Source organism: Xiphias gladius, chromosome 7, assembly GCF_016859285.1.
Source record: "Xiphias gladius isolate SHS-SW01 ecotype Sanya breed wild chromosome 7, ASM1685928v1, whole genome shotgun sequence".
Classification (NCBI taxonomy): domain Eukaryota; kingdom Metazoa; phylum Chordata; class Actinopteri; order Istiophoriformes; family Xiphiidae; genus Xiphias; species Xiphias gladius.
In genome coordinates this window covers 9,180,263-9,207,937 of record NC_053406.1, presented here as the reverse complement: position 1 = coordinate 9,207,937, position 27,675 = coordinate 9,180,263, and the positions used below count along the sequence as shown (strand labels likewise).

Below are 27,675 nucleotides of genomic sequence, written 5' to 3'. Positions count from 1 at the left end.
AAGTCTTTCTGCAAATATTTCATGTTATGACAAAGACCAATTTTGTCTTCATTTTCCTAATAGGTTTGTTATATGACAGTTACTTTGTGGTAACAAGTGCAGCAGGTTCAACTGATTTGACAAAGGCCACATTGACACAAAATGCACGATCATATCTACCTCGGGCAAAAAAAAAAAAAAAAAAAAGTTTGCTGTGTGCATGCTGGTGTGTGTCTGAACCAAGGCAAAGACACAGAGGACAAAAGTTCAGCTTGCAGCAAAAGTGGCCAATTACTGTACATGTCAGGACATGTTGTATATCAATTCCAGGAAATCACTGCCTATTCTGCAAATGTAATTAGCTGCTAAAGAGCCTGTTGTGGAATATTAATATAATAGTTGCGTCATGTATTTAATATTGCACGCAACGAATCTATTTATTATTGCTTTATAGGTCTTAGTTAAAGTCTGAGTCGTAATACTTTCATCACCTTTCTGGGTTCTGTGCTTTTTTTTACGAAATCATGTAGAAGATTAGTTTCACACTGCAGCAGTCATAATAAAAATGTTTTAATTTCTCCTGATAATGTTTGTAATGTATTCATTTCCAGTGCCCTGAGTTGAAATCTGTCGACTGGTGACCCGCACGTTACTGTGATACGAGCCATCTAGCTGCGAGGGGAGGATACTGCAGTCAAAGCTTCTTCCGCCGCACAGCAAGAGATTCAAGCTTTGCTGATGTCTCCATCTACTGGGACGTTGGTGTCATGGCTTGTTTAGTGGCTCTTCATTACTGACGGACTGTTGGTGTTCTGTGGGTTTTCTGTAGGGTGCTGTAAAGCGTCTATTGAGCGGTTTTGTCAGTAAGAAGTGTGTGGATTTCTACTCTATATTATATTATATTATATTATATTATATTATATTATATTATATTATATTATATTATATTATATTATATTATATTATATTATATTATATTATATTATATTATATTATATTATATTATATTATACAGGGTTTAATCACAATGGTTATTACACTTTCAATATTTATAATGTCCCTCCTGAAGTGGACTCATTCTATTCTATTCTATTCTGTTCTACTCGCCCAGCCCATATTTGCTGGTGTGGTGTGTCCCATCGGATCTTTTTCCAGGAGCTGTCGCTTTAAGAGACCTTTGCTTTAAAACCTGCGGTGACCCTCTCCAGAGGTGTTCGCGATGGTGGGATATCTCGTCTTATGTCTGATTTCATTAGAATTACACCATCTCTGAAGTGTTCGAGTCGGACACCATGCTATTTATACGGCCATTTAAAGGAATGTGTGCCGTCCCCGGCGATGTAGAGGACAGGACAGAGATGCTGCACTGATGCTGCTGCCAGCCTGCTGGTTTCCTAATGTGAGTACCCCCCCTCCTTCTCTCTCTCTCTCTCTCTCTCTCCCTCTGTCTCTCTATCTCTCCCTCTCTCTCTCTTCAATGCGGCATTAAGATGTGAGCAATGGGACGATACGGCACTAAGAAATATATTTTAGCTCCAAGGATATTTTAATTTTACAAATAATGCTTTTTTTTCTGTTTTCTTTTTTTTTTCTTTTTTTTTTACTTAATGGAGTCTCAGGGGAAAATCTCTAAGATAGCCTTTGGCGGCTGAAATCGTACTATTCTGGTAAGTTTGGCGTATTTTTGCATATGACAACTGAGTCTCATCGCACTGTGTTCTGAGCTGTAGGGCCGCTGTTGAGTTTTTTCTGCAAAGGACGGTGCACAGTAGATCCAGTGCGTGTTGTCGGGAAACCCAACACGATGCCACTGAATGCTGGTTTATATTTTAAGGTGCTGGGTGCCCTTGACTTTGAGGTGAGGATGTCGCTTTTCTACGTAATCCTGCTGATATTGTCAAAGAGCATTGAACCGTGCGGCAGTATGTTGTCAAAACATTACAGGGATTTTGCAGGGGCAGCTATAATCTGGGCCAAAGGTGTAGTCAGGTTGGGGTTCAGGCTAAAATCAGAGCAGCTTCTGTAAGATTAGTTAGCATCAGACAGGACAGTCTCTCACTGTAAGGGCTATGCCTGATGCAGTATAAAAGGTTTCAATATGATTTTGACCCTGGGCCTTAATAAAATGTGGTTGATCAGCTGGACCCGGAGAGTCCATAATATCAGCCGCCGGGTCTTGTCTACAAAGTTGATGTGCGCATCTCTGACTGCAGTGTGCTGGCGTCGGATCCCTTTGGTTTTTTTTTACTACAAGTCCCAGGATTCCGCGGCAAAAAACACTCAGGCTAGTCAAAAGTAATGCAGCTGCAAAAGGTCACGAAGACACACATGTCACCACTATCACTCTTAAAACCTGCAGGGCCACCGACACCGATAGAAAGGATGTACCCGACCGGTTTTGGCAAATTAGATGGTGCTGCTACTGATTGCAGTATGTGCAAGCTGTTCCTTTACAATTAGCCTATTTATAGTAAAATAAAACTGGGCACCATGGCAATTAAAAGTCCGGAATGTGCCACCAGATCAAAAATAATAGCTTAATAAATAAATACATGAATGAATAAAAGTAAACATTAAAATACACTAATAAAAATTGGATAAATAGGTGGTGATTACATTTGTCCATAAATTTCCTATTTCCTTAAGTGGGGAATTAAGAATTAAATGTAATTGCACTATCAACTTTACAAAAGGCATTTAAATGATGAATGAATGATAGAGGGAGAAACAGGAGCTTTTTGGCCAATCAGAACTATTTATACATTTATTAAGCTAATGTTATTAAAAAGCCAGATATTTCCCACAGGACTTGGTTGAGACAAAAAAAAAAAAAAGATCTAAAGATTGAACTTTGGACTTACATTCATCATGCAGCTAGGAGGACGACTCCAATTAATGCTGCTCTGTGTCTGCTGGAAACCAACTTCTTTCAGTAATTATACATATTCCACAGTATTTTTCAGCACGGAGTTCTTCTGCCCTCAAGTGGCCATAAAAATCAATTAATGCAGCTTTAAGTTCTATCAATCAATCAGACCTTTTCAGCACAGATGCTCATTGTCTGAACTGATGCTTTGATGCACATCCAAGCCTTGGAAGTACTCCAGCTGCCATTCACTCACTTATCATTGTCAATGCAAAATATCAATAGTTTTACTTCCGGAACACTGGGCCTGTAGAATCGGGCAGAACGAGACTCTTTGATTCTTCATAGTCTCTGCAGACCAATGTGACTTTAACTGACCTAGAGATCACAACATGTGTACACTAGTACGCAGTTTTAACTACGACATTAAAATATAGCCAGTAGGGCGGTTAGTTGAAGTATGCAGTTAAAACTTGCAAGAATAGTTATGAATTCTGAGACTGATATTACGAATTGGCTACTACGCCTATGCAAAACACAACGACATGTGTCTATATTAATCGCGGTCTATATTAATATTACATCAGTGATAGAGCTTTGTAAAACACAAAATAAGGCTCTCGCAGAAAATACATATTGGATAGTTTCAATGATGCACACTCCCGGACTCCCAGCCAACAGACAGGAGGAAGCTGAGACCGTCGAGTCTCCCTGACTGGATTTAAGACGACACGGAAGTAACCGGGACTGAACCCTCTCGCTTCGTCTCGGCAGTTGCTGCTCTCAAACGCAGTGTAATTCATTATTATTAGAACATCGCCTTTGAAGGAATCAGTATGTCGTTGGAGGGGCACAGTCATGTCACTTGCTATTGTCGTTATTGTTCCCAGGAACAATAACCCGCCTCGAAATGTATCGTCTCTGTGAGGGGGACCGTTAACGGCGCGCATTGGGCCGACACAAGTGAGTGGGGTTTGTTGGGATAGCGGGATAACGCTCCTAAAGAGGCTAAACTAAACACCCGGCACCGGCGACACACGGTCAAAACAAAGCCTCGTAATCTCACTCGAAACAGCCTATCGGTTTTATGTGTCTTCTTCTAACCATCACCAAACGAGGGTGGGTATATATTTACCACACGGTTATACAGAGCAGACAGGTGTTTTTTAGGAAAGTAACGGTTTTCTTTGTTTTGCCACAGCCGTTTTCCGGGTGGAGCAATCCTGCGCCCAGTGCCAGAGATACTCCGATGACTGTGCTTGTGCCGGGACACATAACAGCAACGAGATGGTCCCCTGTGCAGACCCGTGGTGAGTTTAATTTGGACTGGTAAAATATCCCTGGCAACATTACATCATATTGAATGTTAGCAACTGACTGGCCCTCCTGGCTGTGATGTTCAGGTTTAGTTCGTCTGCACTGACCGACCAGCAAAGAGACAACAGGTATAACGGCATTTTCCAGGTTCACTAATGATTTGTGTCAGTCATGCATTGTCCAGGATTCCTTATTATGGTCTGAGGAGCTTTTCAACCATCCTGTGCCGGCTGCCACACCCACTCCGGCTCCCGTGACTGCACCACTGTGGACCTGGCTGCATGGGTCCAGTGCTCTGATGCTGAATAAGCAAGAATATTTTGCCTTATTGCTGTTAAGGCGTTGACAGGCTAAGTTACAGCTTTGCCATATATAAGTAAAACATCCATGCGGTTCCCTTAAATAGCAGCGCAGTCCATTTCTAGAGTAGTAATGTAATGGTCACGGAGGCAGAGTTGGCCGGCAACAAAATGACTGAGATGGTCGGCCCACTGATGGCAAACAGCACATCCCTCTTAAGGAAGGGATCAATGATCTCGTTTATGACCGCTGTTACGGCATTTTCTAAAGATTTACTTTTTAAGGATAGCATATCACCCTGCAGCACTTCAGTGCAGCAAGGCTGCAGGCTGTATGAGAAGGTATGCAAGTTAGAGTACTGAAAATCAGAATCCAGAGCTTAATACAGAGGTCTAACTGGTACTAATGGACCATTAACAGATGGACCTGGTGAGGTGTCCCTTCTCATGTTTCTGCCAAACCTAAACCTTGATCAATAATGACTGTAAGCAAGACTCTTGTGTCCTCTACAGTACAGATTCAATTTTACACCTCCTGTTCTCTGTTGTTAAACCCCAAATGAATGAAAAGTCAAAGGTTTAATTCTATATCTATTTTGAAAGAAGATATAACTTAATGTTTTATATGCAAAGATGACACTATCAGAAGTTTGAACATGTGTATGCAAAAGTCTAAGAAATTGTACTGAAATGTTTCCCATAATGATTTTGTCTGTTGTCAAATGTCAAACACATATTTGTCTCTATGCGTTAGGTTGCCATGGGTGATGGTCCGCCATGAGTACATTGGCCTAAGGTCCTACCAGGTCTCTTCCTTCGCATCTGTTCAAGATGTCAAACAGTTGCTCTACGAGGAGACCAATCTCCCGGTCAAAGAGCAACGACTGACTCACAATGGGAGAGTGGTGAGTGTTTGTTTGCAGCAGCAGGATAAACGTACCACTAAAATATACATAAAATGTGCATTTTGAAAATTTTCTAGGTAAGAATGGCATACCTTAGTCACTGCAAAACAGATGTGAATCATCTAGAGCAGCAAAGTGGTTGAGTCTGTTTAATGTTTTCATAGAGTGTGTGACTACGGTTTTTAAAGTTTTCAATTTTCTGGTCCCTTCTTTATTGGTTTCTTGTGCAGTACAGGCTTTGGCAAACTAATTTCAGTCAGAAAACTATAGAGTGCATGGGGGCAGATCACAGAAAGAGATGACAGTACTGTTATAATTTCACACTTCACCCGTTTTATTCAAACCAAAGACAAAACCAAGAAATCTATGTTTGAAAATTGCTAAGTACTGTTGCTGTAAACACTCTTGAATACTTTAGGGCTCCTATTAAGCCAGCAGTGGGTAAATTTCATACATTATTGCAATTCTTTGTTGCTTTTTTGCATGGGACAGGTGTATTATTTTTACTGTTTTGGGTGTGTCTATTATAAGCTTCAAAGTCAGTGTATTCTTCTTGGTTACCTCAATATTGGAAAACTCCTTAGGGTCATTTTAGTTTGTTTTCCTGCTGTTCTGTGGGTGGTTCTGTCACAGCAAGAACGGAGGTTTCTTTCTCTGTGTGTAGATAATTGCCAGCAGAAGAAAACAGGTCTGTTTTAATAACCTTGTGTCATAACTGCAGGACGAATGATGTGAGATTGACCTAAACTAGTAACAGTACCTTCACTGTTAGATGTCCTGTGAGTCTCCCTTGTAGGTTTCAGTTGTTTTTTCTGTGAGCAATTAATTGAATCTTTTTTGTTCTGTTATCGATCTTATGACTTATTTGATCATGGTAATGATCAAATCTATATATCTACCTTTTTTTGTTTTTCTGTCTTATGTTTACTGTGGGCTTGTGTCGGAGTCTGACAGAGTAATGCAGTGTAATCCAATATCAGCTTGGATGACTGCAGTTAAATATTCTGACTCATACTGTGGACAACATGACTAGGCACCTCAGCATCACAGTGTATTGAACAATGCAATTGCTTACTTACTGCATTCTTAGTATATGAAACAAAATAAGTCATGCAAATGCCCTATTAAAAAAAAAAATATATATATCTCCTGAATGATTCTCAGCATTTTAGACATATAACCTCTTCGACCATTAAATGTTACAGTTTTATTGATAGATAATTAAAATTTTGCTCTTTTATACTGTTATATGAATTAAGGTCTTACATTGCTTATTATCTGTAATGCTATAAAAATCTTACTTTGGATCAAACAGATGTGTCAGTAGTGTTTATCTGATAAATTTGTTATTTATTGGCAGAAAAATGGACTGTACGGCTCTTGTTTGGTAGTTTTTGATGGATGTGTCGGTGTATGGGCTTACATGACTGGATTTGACCCCGTGTCTTGGGGCTGAGCTGATCGAAAGCAACAGGTGGTGGTCAGTGCTTAGCAGTCCCCCTGATGTCATATGCAGAATTTAGCTGCAAGCTACACCCACAAACGAATACCACATACAATACAAGGTCAGGTCCTACACTTTAGAGTGTTAAGTAAATTTAATATTTAAGCCTTGAATTCTGTTCTGTGATTATTTCAATGTGAACTGTTTTCCAGTTTATTATATACACACACACACATATATATATGTGTGTGTGTGTGTGTGTGTGTGTGTGTGTATATGTATACACATATATATATGTGTGTGTGTGTGTGTGTATATATATATATATATATATATATATATATATATATTTTTTTTTTTTTTTAGATTTTCCTATGTTCCCCTTAAAAGTAAGTCTAGGTTTCACAACGTATTTCTGTTCCGCCTGATGCAGTTAAAGTGTGCAGCAGTCTGATGGATGAGGCACTGTGCTAGCCAGTGTACTTAGCAGAGGAGTGGTATGCCTTTTAGGAGAAACTGAAAGGCAAGATTAGCTTGTTCTGTGTCTTTCATAAGCATTAATCATCGAACACGTCAGAGTCTGTTGGTGCCATTAAATGCAATAAAACATTCAGTCCAGAAGCCAAATGAGGAAAAACACTTAAAACTATTACACTCCTAGACATACATCTTTGTTAAGAGAGAAAAATGTCCAGCCAAAGCACTCTGTTCATTAGCTGAATGTTAAATGCAGCAAACGCAGGATACACTGTATGTACTTGTTTATGTTTAAGTCTTTCTCACGCGTTTTGTTGAGCCAAGAATATTTTATTTAACCACAATGCCTCCCAGTCTTCAGTGTGATGAACTCTATCACCATAGCTGTATATTTGCTGTAAGCGCTTTATATGACTTCCTTAAATTCCTTCATCTTGAATTGTTACAAATGATTATTGCACGTTGTAGTGACCATGATGAGGATGATGACTGAGGGTTTTGCTTGTGCAGAGCTCAGTTTGCCAGACAGCGTGTTGATGTGCAAAGACTGCTGAGTGCAGTGGGTCACAGTGTCACCTTGAAAAGCCTCAAACAGTAGGAGCAGCAGCAGAATCAGGCCTGGTGCCGACTCCCTGCTGCATTGATTCTGTAAGACACACCTGGAAAAGATTGTCGATCCCAGTAATGTTTGCAATAGCACTGCCCAAATGTTTTAACAGTAGCTGGGTTGAGAGACAGACGATAAATGAATCTTGATGGGCAGCCAACTATAAGTCTGTTAATATTTTTTATTAAAATGACACGCACAGAGAAATTAGTTATTGTCTCCTAAAGCAAGTTCGTTACGTTTAATTGAGGAACTCTGTACTGAATTTACTGTATGTTGTTATTCAAGGAGATTTGCATTTTCTCTATGTAATAATCCAATCCATACACGCCAAATTGTGTTTTTTCAGTAAAATGCTTACTTGTCATTTGTTAAATTATGCTCTGTCCCCATATATAGCTGGATGACAGTGTGCAGATCGGGACCTTGGTGCCCACAGGAAGCCCAGAAGTATCTGTCACACTGGAAGGAAGAGGCCTTAAAGGGGGAGGTAGGACTAAAACCACCACATCTCTGCAGTGACCCAGTTCTTACAACAGTGAAGCTTACCTGTTTCGGCTTTTACAGGGAGGTTTGGACAGACTACACCACCACTAGTCGAATTTTTGAAAGATATCCTGAGGAGGTATCCTGAAGGCGGACAGATTCTGAAGGTAAGTGTCAGGCTACATTATTTTTTCAAAGATTTTTTTTTAATGACTGAAATACATTTAGAATCCGCAAAAGTTAAAAAGAATTAATGACGAATGTTTTTTATTTACAGATTAGGTCAGTAATATAGAAATTCATTCAAACATTCACTTATTTAACCCCACACTCTGATGGATAATATTGTTGCTTTATGAGGAAGCAGATTCTATTCAAAAGCTCCCCAGGCCTGTTTTTGGTTGTTGGCTAATTTGCTATTGATATAATTAGCACAAAATATGGTATAGTTTTACCCTTTTTTTTTTTCTTTTTTTTTCTTTTTTTCGGGGGGAGCTCACCAGTTATGGTAGAGACTTCTTCCCAGGGAAGGCTATATGCTGGCAATAAAAGAAAAAGTACCATTGGATTTAGAATGAGAAAATAAGTCAAGCTTTCACAAAAACAAAGGACCTAGTTTTATTTTGGCTTTACTTGCTGGCATCAGCTATATTACCATGCAGGGTAGCAACATTGCCAGGGTAAAGGGTTGAAGTCCCGCTTGAGCCATCCGCTCTAATAATGCACTCATTTCAAAGTAAGGCTTTTTGGATAAAAGCAAACTACCAAATAAGCTGATGTCATCGTGTACTTTCACTGTAAAGGTCCTGCCTCCATAAATGCATGCATTTGCTGTGTTTTATTTTGAAGGAGTTGATTCAAAATGCCGAGGATGCTGGAGCCACAGAAGTCAAGTTCATGTACGATGAGACAGAGTATGGAGTGGAGTCGCTGTGGTCACCTGACATGGCTCAGCATCAAGGTTAGTAGTTATTAACTAGTTAAGCACTGCAGGGTAGCCCAGTGATCAGTGACACTGTCGTTTATTTGGAGAGCATATGTTCAAGGCTTTGTGTTGGCAGGTGTCTGTGCTGCTTAAGTATCGTCTAGCATGTGTAGCTGATCCTCTGCTCTGACCTCACTGTGAACAGGGAAAAGGGAAAAGACAATTTTTTTACAGGGATTATTGTACCTTTACTGGAAATGTATTATTAGATTGTCTTAACTTATTAATGCTGATCTGATTGTAACTTAACTTGTATTGCAGCGACAGCATTGTATGTCTACAATGATGCTGTGTTCACGGCAGAAGATTGGAATGGGATTCAGGAGATTGCGAGGAGCAGGAAGAGAGAGGATCCTTTGAAAGTGGGACGATTTGGGATTGGCTTCAACTCTGTGTACCATATTACAGGTGAGGATTGTGTTGAAATGCTAATTATAATTTCTGTTATTAAATGCTTACTTACTGTACAACCTATATCTTCTTGTGGAATCAGTCTTCAGAAACAGAATATTCTGTCGCCGTGCAACATTACCTCTTAAAGAGATATTTAAAAGCAAATAATTTGTTAAAAGTAAGATATTTTTAATTCTAATGTTAATTTAATACATCCAATATATACACTTCTACCAATAGAAGCATAAACTTAAACTTGGGTGAAAAAGCAGCGCTAGTCCCTCCCTCATCAACACCACTGTGGTGCCCTTGAGCAAGGCTCTTAACCCAAACTTCCCCAGTGGAGCTGCTTAGTGGCATTTGTAGCATTGTGTATTACATATATTTATAACCCTATAAAATGATCAGTGTTTTAATATTTTTTTCTTCTCAATGTTTTAGATGTTCCCAGTATATTCAGTGGAGACCAGATTGCCATGTTGGACCCTCATCAGACTCTGTTTGGAGTGAATGAATCTGGACAGTGTTGGAACTTGAAGACAGACATTAAAGAGATCACAGAACTGGCTGACCAGTTTGCTCCCTACACTGGGCTGTTTGGGAGCTCTGAGAAAACCATTAAGGATGGCAGCTTTCCTGGAACGCTGTTCCGCTTCCCACTCCGCATGAAACCCTCCCAGCTCAGTGGCAACATTTACAACAAAGAAAAGGTTTTGGAGCTCTTTGAGTCTTTCAAAGCTGATGCAGACACAGTACTCCTCTTCCTCAAGAGTGTTCAGAAGATCTCCTTGCATGTGCGTGAGTCCGATGGCACAGAACGCATGTTGTTTCAGGTTACAGCAGCAGAAAATACTGATGATAAGTCAGAAAGACCAAACGCAATGAAGACTCTGGGTCAGGCAATAGACAGCTACAGCAATGGAGTTCCCAGTTCTACCATCACATGTGTCACTTACCAGGTCAACATAGAGACTCAGGATGAAACGGCTAAAGAGAATCAGAGAACACCTTGGCTGGTTTGTAATGGAGTTGGGGGGAGAGGAATGTGTGCTGAGTTGGACTCTCTGGCAGATGATTTGAAGTTCATGCCCACCATTGGCATTGCCCTGCCTCTTACTTTGATAAACAGAGAGGACATAGGTGCCACATCTGGCTTCTCGGGAAGGGCTTTTTGCTTCCTCCCTCTTCCCCCTGGGGAGGAGAGTGAGACAGGGCTCCCAGTTCATGTCAGTGGCTTCTTTGGTCTTACAGACAACCGTAGAAGTATCAAGTGGCGGGAAGTGGATCAGTGGAGGGATCCAGCTGCCCTGTGGAACGAGCTACTTATAATCACTGTCATCCCTAGGGCTTACTTCACACTCATCACTGAAACTATTAAAAGAGTACAGTCAAAAAAGGACCAAGACTTTCCATTGTCCCCTGCAGGGACCTATGAGGCCTGGCCGGACCCTAAGCAGGTGAGGTGCCGCTGGAAACCTATTCTTCAGCCGCTCTTTAAAGACTTGCTGCAGCAGGATGTCATCTATTCCCTCAGTGAGAGCTGGATCCGGGTGGACCAGGCGGTGTTTTCAGAGTTGGACACAGACAAGGAAATTTCAGAGACTGTGATCAGCTATCTCCAAAGCTCAGGAATGCAGGTGGCAAAGGTGCCTGCTGCTGTGGACTCTGTTTTGGCTGCTCACACGGCGGAGTCCACTCAATTGAGGAAGGTGACACCATCTTTGTTGCGGCAAGTGATCAGGAAGTACAAACACAAAGGTCCCTCACAAGAGAAGTTGCTGCTGCTGGAGTTTGCACTTAGTGATACCAATTACAGTGACCTAATAGGACTGGAGCTCCTGCCACTGCAAGATGAGACATTTACAGCATTTTCATCATCTGTCAATGATAAGGATGCCATTTACATTCCATCTGAAGAATACCCCAGGTAGACATAAAGTGAAATTGTGTCTTTACTTTTGCTCCTGAAATTATTTTAGCAGCTGAAAATAATATGAGATAGTACTTTTACCTGAAATAACCTGGACTGTTTCATGGACACAGCATTTTTTCCCACTTGGGCCAAATTTAAACAAGTGCAGCAGCCTGGAAGATTTGGATCAAAGGCACATTCAATATATGCGGCAAAGAGCATCTCTCCTTTATTTACATACATATAACAGAGCAGATATAAGTATAGTTCAGTGTATTTGGCTTTAGTAAGTTTTAAGGTGAAAAATTCCAACATCTGAAAAGCAGATGCAAATTTGTTCAGAAATATTAAAGGGAGGTTGTGGTTGACTGTGTGATTAGCTGTTAGCTTTGCTGCTGCCTTTGAAAATCAGACAATAAGTACATGCAAATTGAAAGTGCAAATTGATTGACATGAATTGTACAAATGTTTCTCCTATCATACACATAAATTTGTATATTCTTCTCAGTATTCTGAGAAATGTGTTTGTTTTTTACATGAACTCATTCAGATATATTAATTTTGCTCAGCTACAGTATATGGCGTTATTTTTATTTTACTGGTTTATTTTGAGTCAAATGACTAGATCAGTGGTATCAATATTTGAATATGGAAATTATTCAACATTAAAGCAAATATACATGAATGAATAAATGAACAGAATTGAAATTGTAATTTTTTTTTTTTTTTTTTTTCTCTTAAGGTCTCTGTATCCAGGACTTGAGGGTCGGTTTATATTGGAGAGCATTAAACCTTCAGTAATGGACCGTTTGAAGAAAGCAGCCAAAACCAGGGGTAATGTAACATATTTAATTTACATGTAATATCCTCCACATAAATACACGTATGTAGAAATATCATTGGTCCCAAACAGTGACCAGGAGACTTGTACTGAAAATATTTGGCCAATATATTTGCAATCAGAACAAGTGGCTCTGACAGTAAATCGGTGAATAAAAGAATATAAAATGTAAGATGTCTGACAGAACTGTATCTCAAACTGAAACTGAAAAATCTTCACAGTCCCTGTGATGACTGTTTGGGTTATGTGGGTTCAGCCATATTGTAGTAAAGCTGGGTCACCTTACTCCTGCAGTGCCAGCAGGGCATTAAATCTGGTACACTGCTGACAGATAATTTAGGAGTGAGAGACAGAAAGGGAAAGAGAGAGTGGGCATGCTGTTTCATGGAAGAGTTGTTTTTGTGCCACACATTCCACTCGATTCACAAGATCAGATCCTGACTGCCCTCACTGCATACTCAGCCATGATTATATCAAGAGGGGCGTGAGCCAAACAGAAGAAATATGCTGAGTGACAGATTTGTCCTCTGAGCCCAAAGTTAAAGACACAGAGAAGATTGTAATTAAACATAACTACTTAAGTAATAGAACTAACTTCACATCTGCTGTGAAGCCCTGCATTTTCTATTCATTTTTATCTGGACGTTCAATTTTTTAAGAAGTGGAATATTGCCACTTCAATTTTGTACAGTCACTTACATAGTGTCTACAGTAGCTTACCTTTCATTAGCATCCTGCATCCATTAGAAATCTTTAATGGGCCCATTCTGGCCCCACCCCTGCTAGTGATGTTAGAGAACTACTACTCAGATCCTCTAATATCACCTGACCTCCCCATGTCCATCCAAGTCACCCATCACTCAGTCTCTACAATAGCTATTTTTCCAAATTGTGTATGGATAGAACTCAGCCATCATTAATGTTGTGTTTCACTTAGTATGACAAGTCAAAATGTCTACAGTGGGAAAAGGACTATTTGTTTGTTTGTTTGTTTGTTTTTAATACAAATAAGACAGAGAAACAGTGTAAAATTCATTCCAGATCTCTAAAATTTGTCACTTGAATTACAGTGCAACAATATCTTTGGGGGTGCTCAGGTAGGTATTTCGAAGTGTGTCAAATATTGAACCTTTTTACTGTTGACCTAAACTAATGCATGGCAGTGAAAGTGCACCATGGTTACTGCTGTCAGAGAAGTCTCACAGATATAAGTGGCAAAATAAACAACAATTCACATATTTAGATTCTGTTAAATTCAGTTAATATCTATCCATTTTGACTTATTTTGTAAAGGTTTCATGGTGCACTTTACTACTTGCAGTGTTTTACCAGTTAAAATGCCCTTTCAAAAATGGTTTCTACTGCACTGAAATGCTAAGAATGGGCCCTTGATCGAAAGGATTTTTGTATAAATTTAACAAACTGTGTGTGTGCAGAACATGGTTTATGCAAGTGTGTTTGCATGATTAACTGATTGCTGCAATATTGCTGTAAGTCTTAAATTTTGATTTGATTTATATTCAGTCATTTTTTAAAACTGTGCAGTGTTGTTCTCTGATATATTTAGAAAATAATTGTGGTGGATTGTTAAGCCAATTTGACTGTTTTTCCAAAACCTGCAATGATTATCCAGTTTTAATATGGTAGCAAATAGAAGACCAATGACAGCCAAGAGAGTTTTGCATTTGTAGGAAGGTTTTATGTTGATTTCTGAAAAAGAAAAGTGTCAAGTCATCTGTTGTGCAGCCTACTTGAAATGACATCTCCCCTGAGAAAAAGCCTGTTGCACTTTGTCATACTCCAATACGTGAAACAAAAATGGGCTAAGTTTAAGGGGAAAAAAAACTTTGATTCTCACACTAATTGTGAAAAGGCTTGCATTTTTCCTTTTACAGAACTAACTTTTTGCTGCATCGTGCAATAACAGCAACAAGCCTAACTTTTTCAGCTTTGATAGATAGCGTTTAGTAACTTCTATAAAAATAACTGAGGCAATTTTTTTCCCTTGTTATTTAAACAGGAAGACCTTGCACTCAGCTACAAGTGCTGAACCCTGAACGATCAGCTCGACTCATCAAGGAGATCCTATCAACAGCCTGGCCAACTAGAGACTTTATTGTCCACTGGGAACCTGGAAACAGAGAGTTGAAGCATCCTACAGTTTCCTGGCTGAAGATTATTTGGAAGCATCTTTATATACATTTTGCTGATGAGCTAAGTACCTTTGAAGACATGCCTTTGATCCCACTTGTGCCACTTGAGGAAAGCATGGACATAGTAAAGATTCTACGTCTAAAAACTCCATCCCCCATAATTCTTGTGAGTGAGGAGGAGACACCACTTTCTGAAAACCTTCTGGACATCATGGAAAAGCTTGGAGGAGTAGTGATAAAAAAGCTGGATTCATGTTTGCAGCACCCTCTGCTAAAGAATTATATCCATCCTTCCTCTCCGGGTACACTTCTGCAAATTATGGAGCGTCTGGCAACACAACGATTATGCAGCCTAGTCTCTTCTTTCTCAGTCAAAGAGAAGATTGCACTCAGAAACTTTGTTGCAGGATTGTCTGACATTACAGAGAAGGAAAAGCAAACTCTGCTTGACCTTTCCATCTTTGAGAAAGTGGGGACCTGCCCTGAAAGTACCTCAGCGTTTACATCACTGAGAGGAGCTAGAGCTTTACATCACAGAGCCAAGTATCCACCAGATGTGAAATTATCTGTAAATCTTGTGGGTTGCTGTGACGAGGAATCAATCCGCCTCATCAAGATGCTAAATGTAGAACAGGTGAAAACAACAGAGTGTTTGAAGATTATTATTCAGGATATTGAGAGGGGGTTCTACACAACAGATGAGACAATCCAAATCATGCTTTGGGCACTTAAACATTTGGCATTTCTAAAGAATGAAAACTCATCTGTGATTGGATGGCTTTCAGCTCTTAAATTTATTCAATTGCCTTGTGGAAAGTCAGTCAAAGCCTCTGATCTTTTTGATCCTGAGCTGGAGATTCTACAGAATCTGTTCTACATGGAAGAGAAAACCAGGTTTCCCACAAGTACATTCACGTCTTCCCCTGATATTCTTCATTCACTCAGACAATTGGGACTAAGAAATGAAGTACAGCTCAGCGAAAAAGATGTATTCCACGTGGCAAAGAAGATAGAGGAGTTACAAAGCAGTGATGAACTTGAGTGGGACTTCATAATCAAAAAGGCAAAAACACTCCTGCAGATACTTAACAAACAAACCAAGCTCGTAAAATCAGCTGACGCTCAGGCATCATTGCTAAAACTGAAATGGGTACCTGTCTGCAAAGAAAGACCTCTAACTTACCCTAAATCCCTTGCCTGGGTTGGAGATATTCTCAATATCTGCTCTTTGTCTGAGATGTGTGACATATCCCATGCAGTGCTCGTGGGATCTTCAGTAGCACTGGTTGAACATACATCTGTGGGTATGAAGAAGGCACTTAAACTAACTGTTGAGCCACAGGTGGATCAAGTATTGCAACACCTGAAAGCAGTGAATGATTGGCATAAATCTCAAGCATTCACCACAGAGGATTGGTATCAATTCCAGCAGATCTTGTTTGAGATTTACGCCTTCATGCAGGCTCATCTCGAGGATGCAAGAGAAGCAATGAAATCACTGCCTTTTGATTGGGTGTGGACAGGGAAGACATTCTCATCACCTGGCCACACGGTCCTAAAATCTCTCCCTGATCTAGACTTGCAGCCTTACCTGTACTCCCTGCCAAAAACAATTAGAAAGTTTCACAAGCTTTTCAAGTTTTGTGGTTCAGTTGAAGAAGTTGTCCCAAGCCATGTATTTGAAGTCGTCAGTACCATCCGACAAAGATGTGAGGGAGAGATTACCAAGGAGGAAAGCAAACATGATATCATACTTTTGATCAACATCCTGAGATGGCTGTACAACAATCAGATAACTGTAGATACTAACATGCATGTGCCGATTCTTTGTTACAAGGACCCAAGTAAATTAGCCATGAAGCCCATTCATGAATGTACCTACTGTGACATTAAGGTTGATGATTTGAATGACTTACTTGAAGATGCATCAGAACCCATTATATTAGTCCATGATGACATCCCCATGAAAACCGCAGAGTGGCTGAAGGTGCCATGTTTGAGCACAAGGCTGATAAACCCAGAGAACCTTGGCTTTGAACAATCAGGGCAACGTGAACCTCTAACAGTAAGAATAAAGAACATCTTGGAGGAATATCCATCCGTAGCAGACATTTTTAAAGAGCTCCTCCAGAATGCTGATGATGCAAGTGCAACAGAGTGCAGTTTCCTCATTGACATGAGAAAAAACACTGACATTCGAGAGAATCTTCTTGATCCTGGAATGATTGTTTGCCACGGGTCCTCCTTGTGGTCCTTCAACAACTCTGTATTCTCAGACACAGACTTTCTGAACATCACAAGGTTAGGTGGATCAGTGAAGAGATGTGAAGCAGACAAAGTTGGCAAGTTTGGCTTGGGCTTCAACTCAGTTTATCACATCACTGACATCCCCATCATAATTAGCAGAGAGTTCATGATCATGTTTGATCCAAACATCAATCACATCAGCAAGCACATCAGAGACAGGTCTAATCCAGGGATCAAAATCAACTGGAGCAAGCAACAGAAAAGGCTAAGAAAATTCCCCAACCAGTTCAAACCTTTCATTAATGTCTTCAATTGTCAGCTTCCTCTAGCTCAGGACTCCCCATACAAATACAATGGTACACTGTTTAGACTTCCATTCAGAACAGAACAGGAAGCATCAGTAAGTGAAATCAGTAGTCTATACTACAACACCACGGACATTTATTCCCTCGTTGATGAGTTCAGCATATGTGGCCATCGGTTTATTCTGTTTACACAGCATGTTGGAAGTATGGTCTTGAAATACCTGAAATATGAGGAACCAAATCCAGCAGGAGCACAAGATGTCGTGACCATTAACAAAAGTGTGTGGTCATCCAAAGCCTCATATGGACCTCTGAGTATCCTAAAATCTGCAGCAAAGGTTATGAAGAAAGTAGCAAGCACCAACAAGGTACCTGCTGATGTTCCCAAGTCTGGCTGCATCATTCGCATTGTGGTAGAGGAGTTTCATAACGTGTTCAAACGCATTGTTGATCTCCACTCTCCACTGTTCAGAGGTTCAGATGAAGATCCTAACCAGTACTTTGAGATGGCTGCTAAAGGGGTTCAGACAAGAAGACTCACCGATGAAATGCCCCAGAAGGCAGTTGAGGTCACCAACTGGCTCATATGCTCATGCATGGATGTAACTGAGGCACTCAAGTTTTCCCTCGGTGATAGTGGAAAAAGACTTGGACTAGTGCCTTGTGGAGGAGTGGCTGTTCTGCTCTCAGAGGAAGAGAATCGCAAATGGACAGTAAAGACCAATGCCACACCAATCGGAGAGGTGTTTTGTTACTTACCTCTCAGAATCAAAACAGGCCTACCAGTCCATATTAACGGCTGCTTTGCTGTGACTTCCAACCGCAAAGAGATCTGGAAGACCGACACGAAAGGACAGTGGAATTCTGTGTTCATGAGACATGTCATTGTCCAGGCCTATTTGGCAGCACTCACAATGCTACGTTCAATGGCTGAAAGTGGAGAACTGCTTGACTACAGCTATTATGCAGCATGGCCGGATCCAAGTCAGGTGCATGATGACTTCACGCTGATCAGCCAGGGTGTCTACCAAGAAATAGCCAAAGGAGGTGACAGTGAGCATGCAAAGCTTTTCTCAGACGGCAAAACCTGGGTGTCAATCAATTACGTCAGATTCCTTGATGATGCCCTACTCTGTAGGCCAGACATTGGTCCTGCTGCTTTCAAGATATTCTTGAAATACCTCAAGAAGAGTGGCTCACAAAACCTATGTGCTGTTGAGCTGCCTGACTGGGTGAAGGAGGGATTTGATGATGCTGGATGTAAAGGGAAGTTGATGGAAAACACCCTGACAGAGAAACAGTTCTTCTCAGATGTTTTTTTCCCTCACATCCAGGAAATCGACAGAGAGCTTCGAGATCCCCTGATGCATTATGTCTTGAATGAGAAACTGGAAGATTTTGAATCAATCCTCAGGGTTACTCCTTGTATCCCATGCTCTGGCCCCAGTAAGGAACTGGTTTTGCCTTCCAGACTCATTCACCCAGAAGGAAGAGTTGCTAAACTCTACAGCACTGATGATGGACGATTTCCTGAAGGGACTTCTAAAGACTACCTAAACCCTGTGTGTTTAGTGAAGCTAGTGCAATTAGGCATGGTGAAAGATGATCTGTCGTGGGAGGACCTGATTGAACGTGCTCAGTCTGTTATTCATCTTAATGAAAGTGATCACGTATCTGCATGCTTCCGTAGCAGTATCCTACTCAGTCTTATCGATGAGAAACTGAAGATGAGAGATGCAGCAGCAGCTGAGCTCTTAGAAAAGCTACACGACATCAAGTTCCTTCCCTTTCTGACAAGACCTGCAGGGTTCTCACTACCATGGCATGGGAACAACTTTTCCCCAGCAACAATGTTCTCTGCTAGAGAACTCTTCACTACTGAACATCAGGACACAGTGTGTCTGATGAAGCCAATCCTGAATGAGAATTCTCCATCTTTCAAAGGTTGTGGTGCAATGTCTTTGGCTGTAAAAGACTGTCTTGGTCTTATAAGGAAGCCCTCTGTTGGGCTGGTCATCAGCCAGCTCAAGAAACTGTCGCTATCATTTGATGGTGTCACACTGTATCAGGAAAACATAACAAATGCCTGTTACAAATATCTACATGAAGAAATGCTACAAGATGAGACTGCAAAAGAACAAATAACTGAGGAACTGAAAGCATTCAACTCCATCCTGGTGGAGAACACATATGTCAATCCCTCCAAAGTTGCATTCCACCTGAATTTTGATGCAGCTCCACATCTTTATCAGCTCCCTAACAAATACAGAAACAGCTGTCGAGAGCTCTTCGAAAATGTTGGGGTACAGCCGAGCTTTTCAGTTGAGGATTTCTCAGCAGTTCTTGAAACTGTAAAGCAGGAATGTGGGCGACGGGTACTCACCGAGGATAACTTCCAGTTGTGCCGCAGAATTATCAGTGAAGGAATATGGAGCTTGATAAGAGACAAGAACCAAGAATACTGCCAAGCGAATTATGGTGAGTTTCTGTTACCTGACTCCAATCTGACATTGCAGCAATCAAAATCACTATGCTACAATGACTGCCCTTGGATCAAAGTCAGAGACTCTTCTGTGAAATACTGTCACGGGGATATTCCAAGAGAGGTTGCTGTGAAATTAGGAGCAGTCCCAAAACGTCACAAAGCCTTAGAGAGGTATGCCTCGAATGTCTGCTTCAGTCCACTTGGCAGTGAGTTTGGACAGAAGGAAAAACTCACAAGCAGAATTAAAAGCATTCTCAATGCTTACCCGTCAGAAAAAGAAATGCTAAAAGAGCTGCTTCAAAATGCAGATGATGCGAAAGCAACTGAAATTTACTTTGTTTTTGATCCAAGGACACACCCCACAGACAGAATATTTGATGATAAATGGATCCCAATGCAAGGCCCTGCACTCTGTGTATATAACAACCAGCCTTTCACGGAGGATGATATCAGAGGTATACAGAATCTCGGAAGAGGAACAAAAGAGGCCAATCCAGGCAAAACCGGTCAGTATGGTATAGGGTTCAACTCTGTTTATCACATCACTGACTGCCCGTCCTTCATCTCAAACAATGACATTCTGTGCATCTTCGATCCTCATGCACAGTATGCACCTGGGGCTACATCTGTGAGTCCTGGAAGAATGTTTAGAGACTTGGACTCTGACTTCAGATCTCAGTTTTCTGATGTTTTAAATCTTTACTTAGGAGTTCATTTTAAGTTAGAACGCAGCACACTGTTTAGATTCCCTATTCGCTCTACAGATATGGCAAAGACCTCAGAGATCAGTTCAGTCCCTGCCTCAGACAGAATGGTGCAAAACCTTCTGGATAAGCTAAAAACTGATGGTGCAGAGCTTCTGATGTTCCTCAACCACATGGAGAAAATATCAATCTGTGAAGTTGATAATGCGTCTGGAGAACTCAAAGTGCTCTATTCTGTGACCGCCAAAATAACAGATGGTGATCGGCTAAAACGCAAACAATTCCATGCCTCAGTCATTGATAGTGTGACAAAAAAGAAGCAGCTCACTGCTATCCCAGTGCAACAGATAACCTACACAATGGACATAGAGGACACTGATGGAAATTTGACTACATGGATGATCTGCAACCGATCTGGCTTTCCTAACATTGAAAATGTCTCAAAAAGTGTGATCTCAGCACACAAAAACGAAGACATAACTCTATTTCCACGTGGAGGGGTAGCTGCATGTGTAAGCCACAACTACAAAAAACCCCACAGAGCCTTCTGCTTTCTCCCCCTTTCACTGGAGACTGGCTTACCTTTTCATGTCAATGGGCATTTTGCTCTGGACTCTGCTAGAAGAAACCTATGGAGAGATGACAATGGAGTAGGGGTAAGGAGCGATTGGAATAACAATTTGATGACATCACTGATAGCCCCTGCCTTTGTGGAACTGCTGATTCAGCTCAAGCGTCGATACTTCCCAGGTCCTGATCCCACCATGACCGTACTACAAGGAACACCACTTCATGTTGTTAAAGATACATTGCGGAAATATCTGTTCTTCTTCCCAGTCAACAGACTTGATATACAACCAGACTGGTACTGCCTGGTTAAAGCAGTGTACAACTGCATCCATGCTGACCTGAAGCGTCTGCTTCCTGTAGTCAGAGCAGCACAAATTGACAACTCTGACATGCACTCTGTAATTTATATTTCATGGGTGAATACATCCACAGCAAACAAAGGCAGAGCCTTTTTTGATAATCTGCTACAAGATGAGCTTCAGCACTTGAAAAACACAGAGTACAACATCACCTCAAGGAAGTCTGTGGCTGAAAATGTCTACAGGCTGAAAACCTTGCTTTTGGATATTGGTTTCAACCTGGTTCACAGCTGCGATGAGACTGCAAATCTCTACTTCTGTTTGGAGGATGCAGGGATACCAGTCAGTTATGTAACACCAGAGGATGTCCGCAACTTTCTTCACACTTTCTCATCACCAGACACATCTTGCCATGTTGGAAAACTCCCTTGCCGTCTCCAACAGTCCAACTACAAGCTAGTTCATAACCTAAAGCTTCTATTTGACTACTGCTTCAAAGACATAGAAGTGGATGAAGTCAAAATTGAGGGTTTACCTCTGTTGATAACAATGGACAATATGCTTCAGGTATTTGATACCAAGAGACCAAAGTTCCTGACAACACATCATGAGCTAATCTCATCGAGGAAAGAAATGTTCATGAATACATTGTATATCAGGTACAACAACATCCTGTTGAAGGCAGGAGCTGCAAAGATTTTTGACATCAGCAGCTTTGGTGACCTACTGGGGTCTGTTCTTCCAAGAGAGTATCGAACAAGGATCCCTGTAAGGTGGAGAGACACCTTTGCAAGTGAATCTTGGCTGAGGAATGTGTGGAACTTCATCAGTGAGAATATTGCTGTTAAGGAGGTTCAGACGGACATCAAACCCAGTTTCGATACAGTGCTTGACATTCTGAAAGACTGGGCTCTGCTACCTGGAATCAAATTCATGGCAAGAGAAAAGATAGTTGTCCCTGAGCATGATGTGCTTTTACCTCTGAGTTTGATGAACATAGCCATATTTCCACATGGCCAAAATGACAAAGTCTTTCACACCCTAATGAAAGCAGGGTGCATTCAGCTTGCAGTGAACAAAATCTGTGTCAAAGACAATTCCATCATGCCTTTTCTGGCACAGCACACAGCAAACATTGAAAATCCATCAAGTGTTCTGAAAGCTGTAGAGTACATGATTCAGACATCTGCATTCAAAGCAGCAAACCTGACTGACAAGGACTTTGAGACTCTTCTGTTGTATTTCAACTGCAACCTAGCTAACCTCACTCAACGGGATGTACAGAGCCTGAAACTCCTCCCATGTTATAAATCAGTTAGTGGGAGATACATCAGCATTGCAAACTATGGGGCAAATTATGTCCTTGCAAAAAGCATTCCTACTGCGGACATAGACAAATGGGCTCACACAGCCTCTTTTGCCTTTCTTGCTGACAGCCCACAGCTGAAAGAACTGTACACTTTTCTTGGCTGTATGCCAATTGATGACCTAGAACTCTACCTTCAACATCTCCTTCCAAAGTTTGAGAGTCTTTCCTATGATGCCAAAGTTGAACACATTGTCTACTTGAAGGAGAGACTTTTGTCAATGGAGGAATCATGCGAGATTAAAGATCAGCTCTATGAGAAACTGGAAGGACTGTCATTCATCTATGATTACTCAAACAGACTCAGGCCAACCAAGTTCTTCTATGATGAGACAGTGAAGGTGTTCGAAGTTATGCTACCTGCAAAATCATTCATACCAAGTGACTTTTTCAAGAAAGTTGAGCAAGTGTCAAAACCAAAGAATGGGTCATTGTTGCTCACCTCCTGGATAACCTTTCTGAGAAATATTGGTCTCAAGCATGAAATGTCCCAGCAACAAGTTCTTCAGTTTGCAAAAGAGGTCAGCATCAAAGCCCAGACTGAGAGCTGGACCAAAGAAAAAGTGCAAACCATTGTCGATGTTCTCTTGAACCATATTTTTAAAGAGAGAACAGACCTGTTCCAGGGTACTTTTCTCAAAGAGCTCTCAATGATACCATTCCTTTGTCCTGAGAGAGCGCCCAAAGAACTCATCAGGCTTCATTCGCAGTACCAAGAGATGAGTGGCACACTTCCCCTGATTCGTTTCAGTGGGTCTCAGGTAAATCCAAAATTCAAGCAAACAGATATTATTCACTTGCTTTGGACATCCTGCCCAATTCTACCAGAGAAAGGTACTCCATCAAGCATAAAGGACCAGGAAGGGAGCACTCTTACAGGACAGGAACAACTTGACCAAGTGCTGAACATGTTAGGTGTCAACTTGGACCCACCCTTGGAGAAAGTTATTAGCAACTGCAAGAATATTTGCAACATATCGAGTCCAGATGATGAAATGGTGAAAACCAGGAACAAAGTTTTAAGGTCCACCTACGAGTTCCTCAATGCAGATAAAAGAGATTTCCGGTACCAGCTCCGTGGGGTGGCTTTTGTTATGGTTGAAGATGGCTGGAAGTTGCTGAAACCAGAAGAGGTTGTCATTAATTTGGACAATGAATCTGACTTCAAACCCTACTTGTACAAATTGCCTCTAGAACTTGGTACCTTTCATCAACTCTTCAAACTCCTTGGCACAGAAGATGTTGTGTCAACTAAACAGTATGTTGAAGTGCTGTGGCGAATTTACAGAAGTTCAGAGGGCAAGCAGCTTGACCCAAATGAAATGAGAACTGTGAAAAGGGTTGTTTCAGGATTGTTCAAGTCTCTCCATAATGATCCAGTGGAAATTCGCAAAGACCTAGAGACTCTCAGAGATTTGATATTTTATCTACCAAGCCATGATGGTAGATTAGCAAAATCCAGTAGTTTAGTGTTTGACGATGCCCCACACTACAAGAGCAGAATTCAAGGAAACGTTGGAGTTCAGATGCTGGTGGACATGAGCCAGTGCTATCTGGGCAAAGATCACGCATTCCACACAAAGTTGATCATGCTACTTCCACAGAAATTAAGGCCTAGACTGTTGAGTAGCATTCTTGAAGAGCAACTCGATGAGGATTCTCCAAAAATGTGCCAGTTCGGAGCTCTTTGCTCACTTCAAGGTCGCCTTCAGCTGTTGCTGTCATCAGAGCAGTTCATCACAGGACTGATCAGAATAATGAAACATGAGAATGACAATGCATACCTTGTGAATGAGGAAAAAGCCATACGTCTCTGCAAAGCACTTTGTGAAGGACTCAAAGTGTCTTGTTTTGAGAAACTCCAGACAACATTAAGAGTGAAAGGATGTAGTCCCATCCCACACAGTCGCAGTGAAACACTTGCCTTCCTCAAGAGGTATGGGACAGCTGTGATTCACCTCTACATCCAGCATTCAGACAGCAAAGACATTAATTTTCTCTTGGCACTTGCTATGACATTAAAGTCTGCTACAGACAATTTGATTTCTGACACATCATATCTAATTGCCATGCTGGGCTGCAATGACATCTACAGAATCACAGAGAAGCTGGACAGCCTTGGTGTCAAGTATGACTCAACAGAGCCTTCAAAACTTGAGCTACCACTCCCTGGAACACCCATACCAGCTGAGATACATCACACACTCCTCATGGATCCAATGAACGTATTCTATCCAGGGGAATATGTAGGTTACCTTGTAGACTCTGAGGGAGGAGACATATACGGGTCTTACCAGCCTACTTATACATACGCCATCATTGTTCAAGAAGTAGAAAGAGAAGAGGATGAAAACACAAGTTTCCTTGGAAAATGCTTCCAGATCGACATTGGATATAGTGAATACAAAATAGTCAGTTCCCTCGACTTGTACAAATTCTCAAGACAAGATGAAAATACCCATGTTCGAGACACCAGTGCCCCATCACCTCCAACAAGCCCAGACAATCGTTCTTCTGGTCTACGAATGGTCCCTCCTCTTTTTGCTGGCAAGGAAAACCTCAGACCCCCCCCTCAAAAACAATCACCAAAAAAGATCAAGCTTAATGCATTGCCTGAGATTCTAAAAGAAGTGACCTTAGTAGTTGAACAAGCTTGGAAGCTTACTGAAACAGAGAGAAAGAAGATAATCCGCCGATTGTATCTCAAGTGGCATCCCGACAAAAATGCAGAGAATCTGGACATTGCCACAGAAGTCTTCAAACACTTGCAGAACGAGATCAACAGGATGGAGAAACAGTCTCTGGCTGATCAGCAAAATACAGACAGAGCTTCCAGGAGATCCTTCTCCACATCATCAACCCGCTTCCAATCAGAGAAGTTCTCATTTCAAAGGTTTTATTCTTCATGGAACCAAGAAGCAACTAGTCACAAGTCAGAAAGGCAGCAGTTCAGGGAACATTATACAAGCTATGCAGGTTCATCACATTCTCATCGTTTCTTTGTGCCCCCAACTTTCAAGACAGTTGGAAACCCTGTGGAAGCACGCAGGTGGCTGAGGCAAGCCAGAGCAAACTACTCTGCTGCTCGCAATGACCTTCATAAAAACGCCAATGAGTGGGTTTGTTTCAAATGCTACCTGGCCACAAAGCTTGCACTGATAGCTGCAGACTATGCAGTCAGAGGAAAGTCAGACAAAGATGTAAAACCAACTGCTCTGGCTCAAAAAGTGGAGGAGTACCACTCCCAGTTAACAGGCCTTGCCAATGATGTTCAGATCCTGGAAGGATATGGTGTGGACAGCCTGAGAACTCGCTACCCTGATCTCCTGCCATTTCCACAGATTCCCAACGACAGATACACATCTGAGGTGGCAATGAGAGTGATGGAATGTACCGCACGGATTATCATAAAGCTTGAAGCCTTTGTGCAGCAAAAAATATAATACTGTTGTTAAAGATGACAATGAAACTATAGTATGCATAGATGCTCTGTGGAAGAGAGGACCCCTGTGGCTGGGTGCAATACAGATCATGTATATCACTTTGAATAAAATTGAAGTATCCAGCTGGCAGCTTATGGTACATATGCAGTTTCTACCTGTGATGGTGGTGCTGTGGCCCATGCACAGTAAATAAATGTATGGCTCCAATAACCCATTCGGCTATCTCGACATAGATTTGCTGTAAAATGAAAAAAAAATTCTACACATGCTGTATATACAAATGCCTCGGCAATACATTTTGTTTACCAAAGTCCCCATACTGAACCTATTTGCTCTGAACTAGATTAAAAGATTATGCTGCTTTTTTTACTTTATTCTTATAAAAAAAAAAAAAAATATATATATATATATATATATATGTATATATATATATATATATATATATATATATATATTCTTGCTACAGAAAACCACTTGAGTGTACTCAAGGGTTGAACTTGTAATGAAGAAATACATAAACTCAAACTGTCAAACTGCAAGTACTGTCATGCAATGTGTCCTATTTGCAAGATCTCAGCAAGGAAATACAGTTATGTTTGTAAATTTTCTTTTTTTTACTGGTTGCTTTCATATCATTTCTGTAAATTTGTAAATTTTCTGTAACATAGCCAGTCACTTGTTTATGGACAAAGCACTTTTTTGAAACTCCTCATGTATTTGCACTTGCACTTGTATAGAGCTTGTGTCACCCCAGCAACTCGGGTGAATCCAACTGTGAATGGAAAAATGTTACTTTAAATGCAATTATGTGTTTTTGTAGCTTTTGTTGTTCTTGTTTTTTTTGGGGGGGGGTCAACATTTCGTGACTGTTTTCCATATTACCTGTCAGTTCATATGAACCACATGTACCCTGGGTCCTACAGAGCGCAAGTCTGCTTTGATAACTACAGCTTTGAATGGGGCAGTGACAGCTGCAGCTCAGCTTTTGCTTAAACAAGTCATCTAAAAGTTTTTTCTTTTTACAGTGATGGCCTGTTTGGGAATTCTCAGTAGGACAGTGTGATAGAATAAAGAGCCATATATATGCTATAACCTGGGCACAACCCTTAACATGTTAACTTTTGTCAGCATGAAACCATGTTCATACATTTTTGGTAATTTGAACTTTTCTGGTTTAAGGAACATAGAACAACCCAGACTGTTGTGCTCGTGTGTTTTTACAGCTTCATTTTCCCTTTAATTTTAACTATAGGACTATACTCACACTGACAACATATTGTGTCATTTCGAACATAATTTAAAATGTGCTTCTTGGTATCTGTTGTCTTATTACATCTCAAAGTCGAGGTGACTCAGCTGTGGGTGCCTCCTTGAATAAACCACCTTGGAGTACCATGTGTATAACACATGTTGATGTACACTGTGCCATATGAAGGTCTAATAAATTCCCCTTAAATAAACAGTGTCAGTTTTTGTTTGTAGGTTTATAAAAGAATGCACATTTAAAAAGAATGTGCAGTCTGTCTGTGATTTAAGCAATTTTGGCACTCTTAAATTTTCATATTTTTGTATTGCATCCATTTTTAAATATT

At 40.8% G+C, this 27,675-nt stretch overlaps 1 protein-coding gene across 1 annotated transcript; it reads left to right on the top strand.

Moving 5' to 3' along the window:
• Positions 1-3,688: 3,688 nt before the first annotated feature.
• On the top strand, positions 3,689-26,435 carry sacs (sacsin molecular chaperone). Its single transcript, XM_040131125.1, has 11 exons — positions 3,689-3,964; positions 4,047-4,155; positions 5,216-5,366; positions 8,294-8,384; positions 8,462-8,547; positions 9,230-9,341; positions 9,627-9,773; positions 10,200-11,685; positions 12,413-12,504; positions 13,582-13,608; positions 14,532-26,435. The coding sequence occupies exons 2-11, from the start codon at positions 4,133-4,135 to the stop codon at positions 26,081-26,083; spliced, it is 13,767 nt and encodes a 4,588-aa protein (XP_039987059.1). The 5' UTR covers positions 3,689-3,964; positions 4,047-4,132; the 3' UTR covers positions 26,084-26,435.
• The last annotated feature ends 1,240 nt before the right edge of the window (positions 26,436-27,675 follow it).

Coding starts and splice junctions, on each gene's coding strand:
- sacs (XM_040131125.1), top strand. CDS start 4,133: ATGGTCCCCTGTGCAGACCCGTG. Junction 9,774..10,199: donor CTCTGTGTACCATATTACAG/GTGAGGATTGTG, acceptor TCAATGTTTTAG/ATGTTCCCAGTATATTCAGT. Junction 12,505..13,581: donor GAAAGCAGCCAAAACCAGGG/GTAATGTAACAT, acceptor CTTGAATTACAG/TGCAACAATATCTTTGGGGG.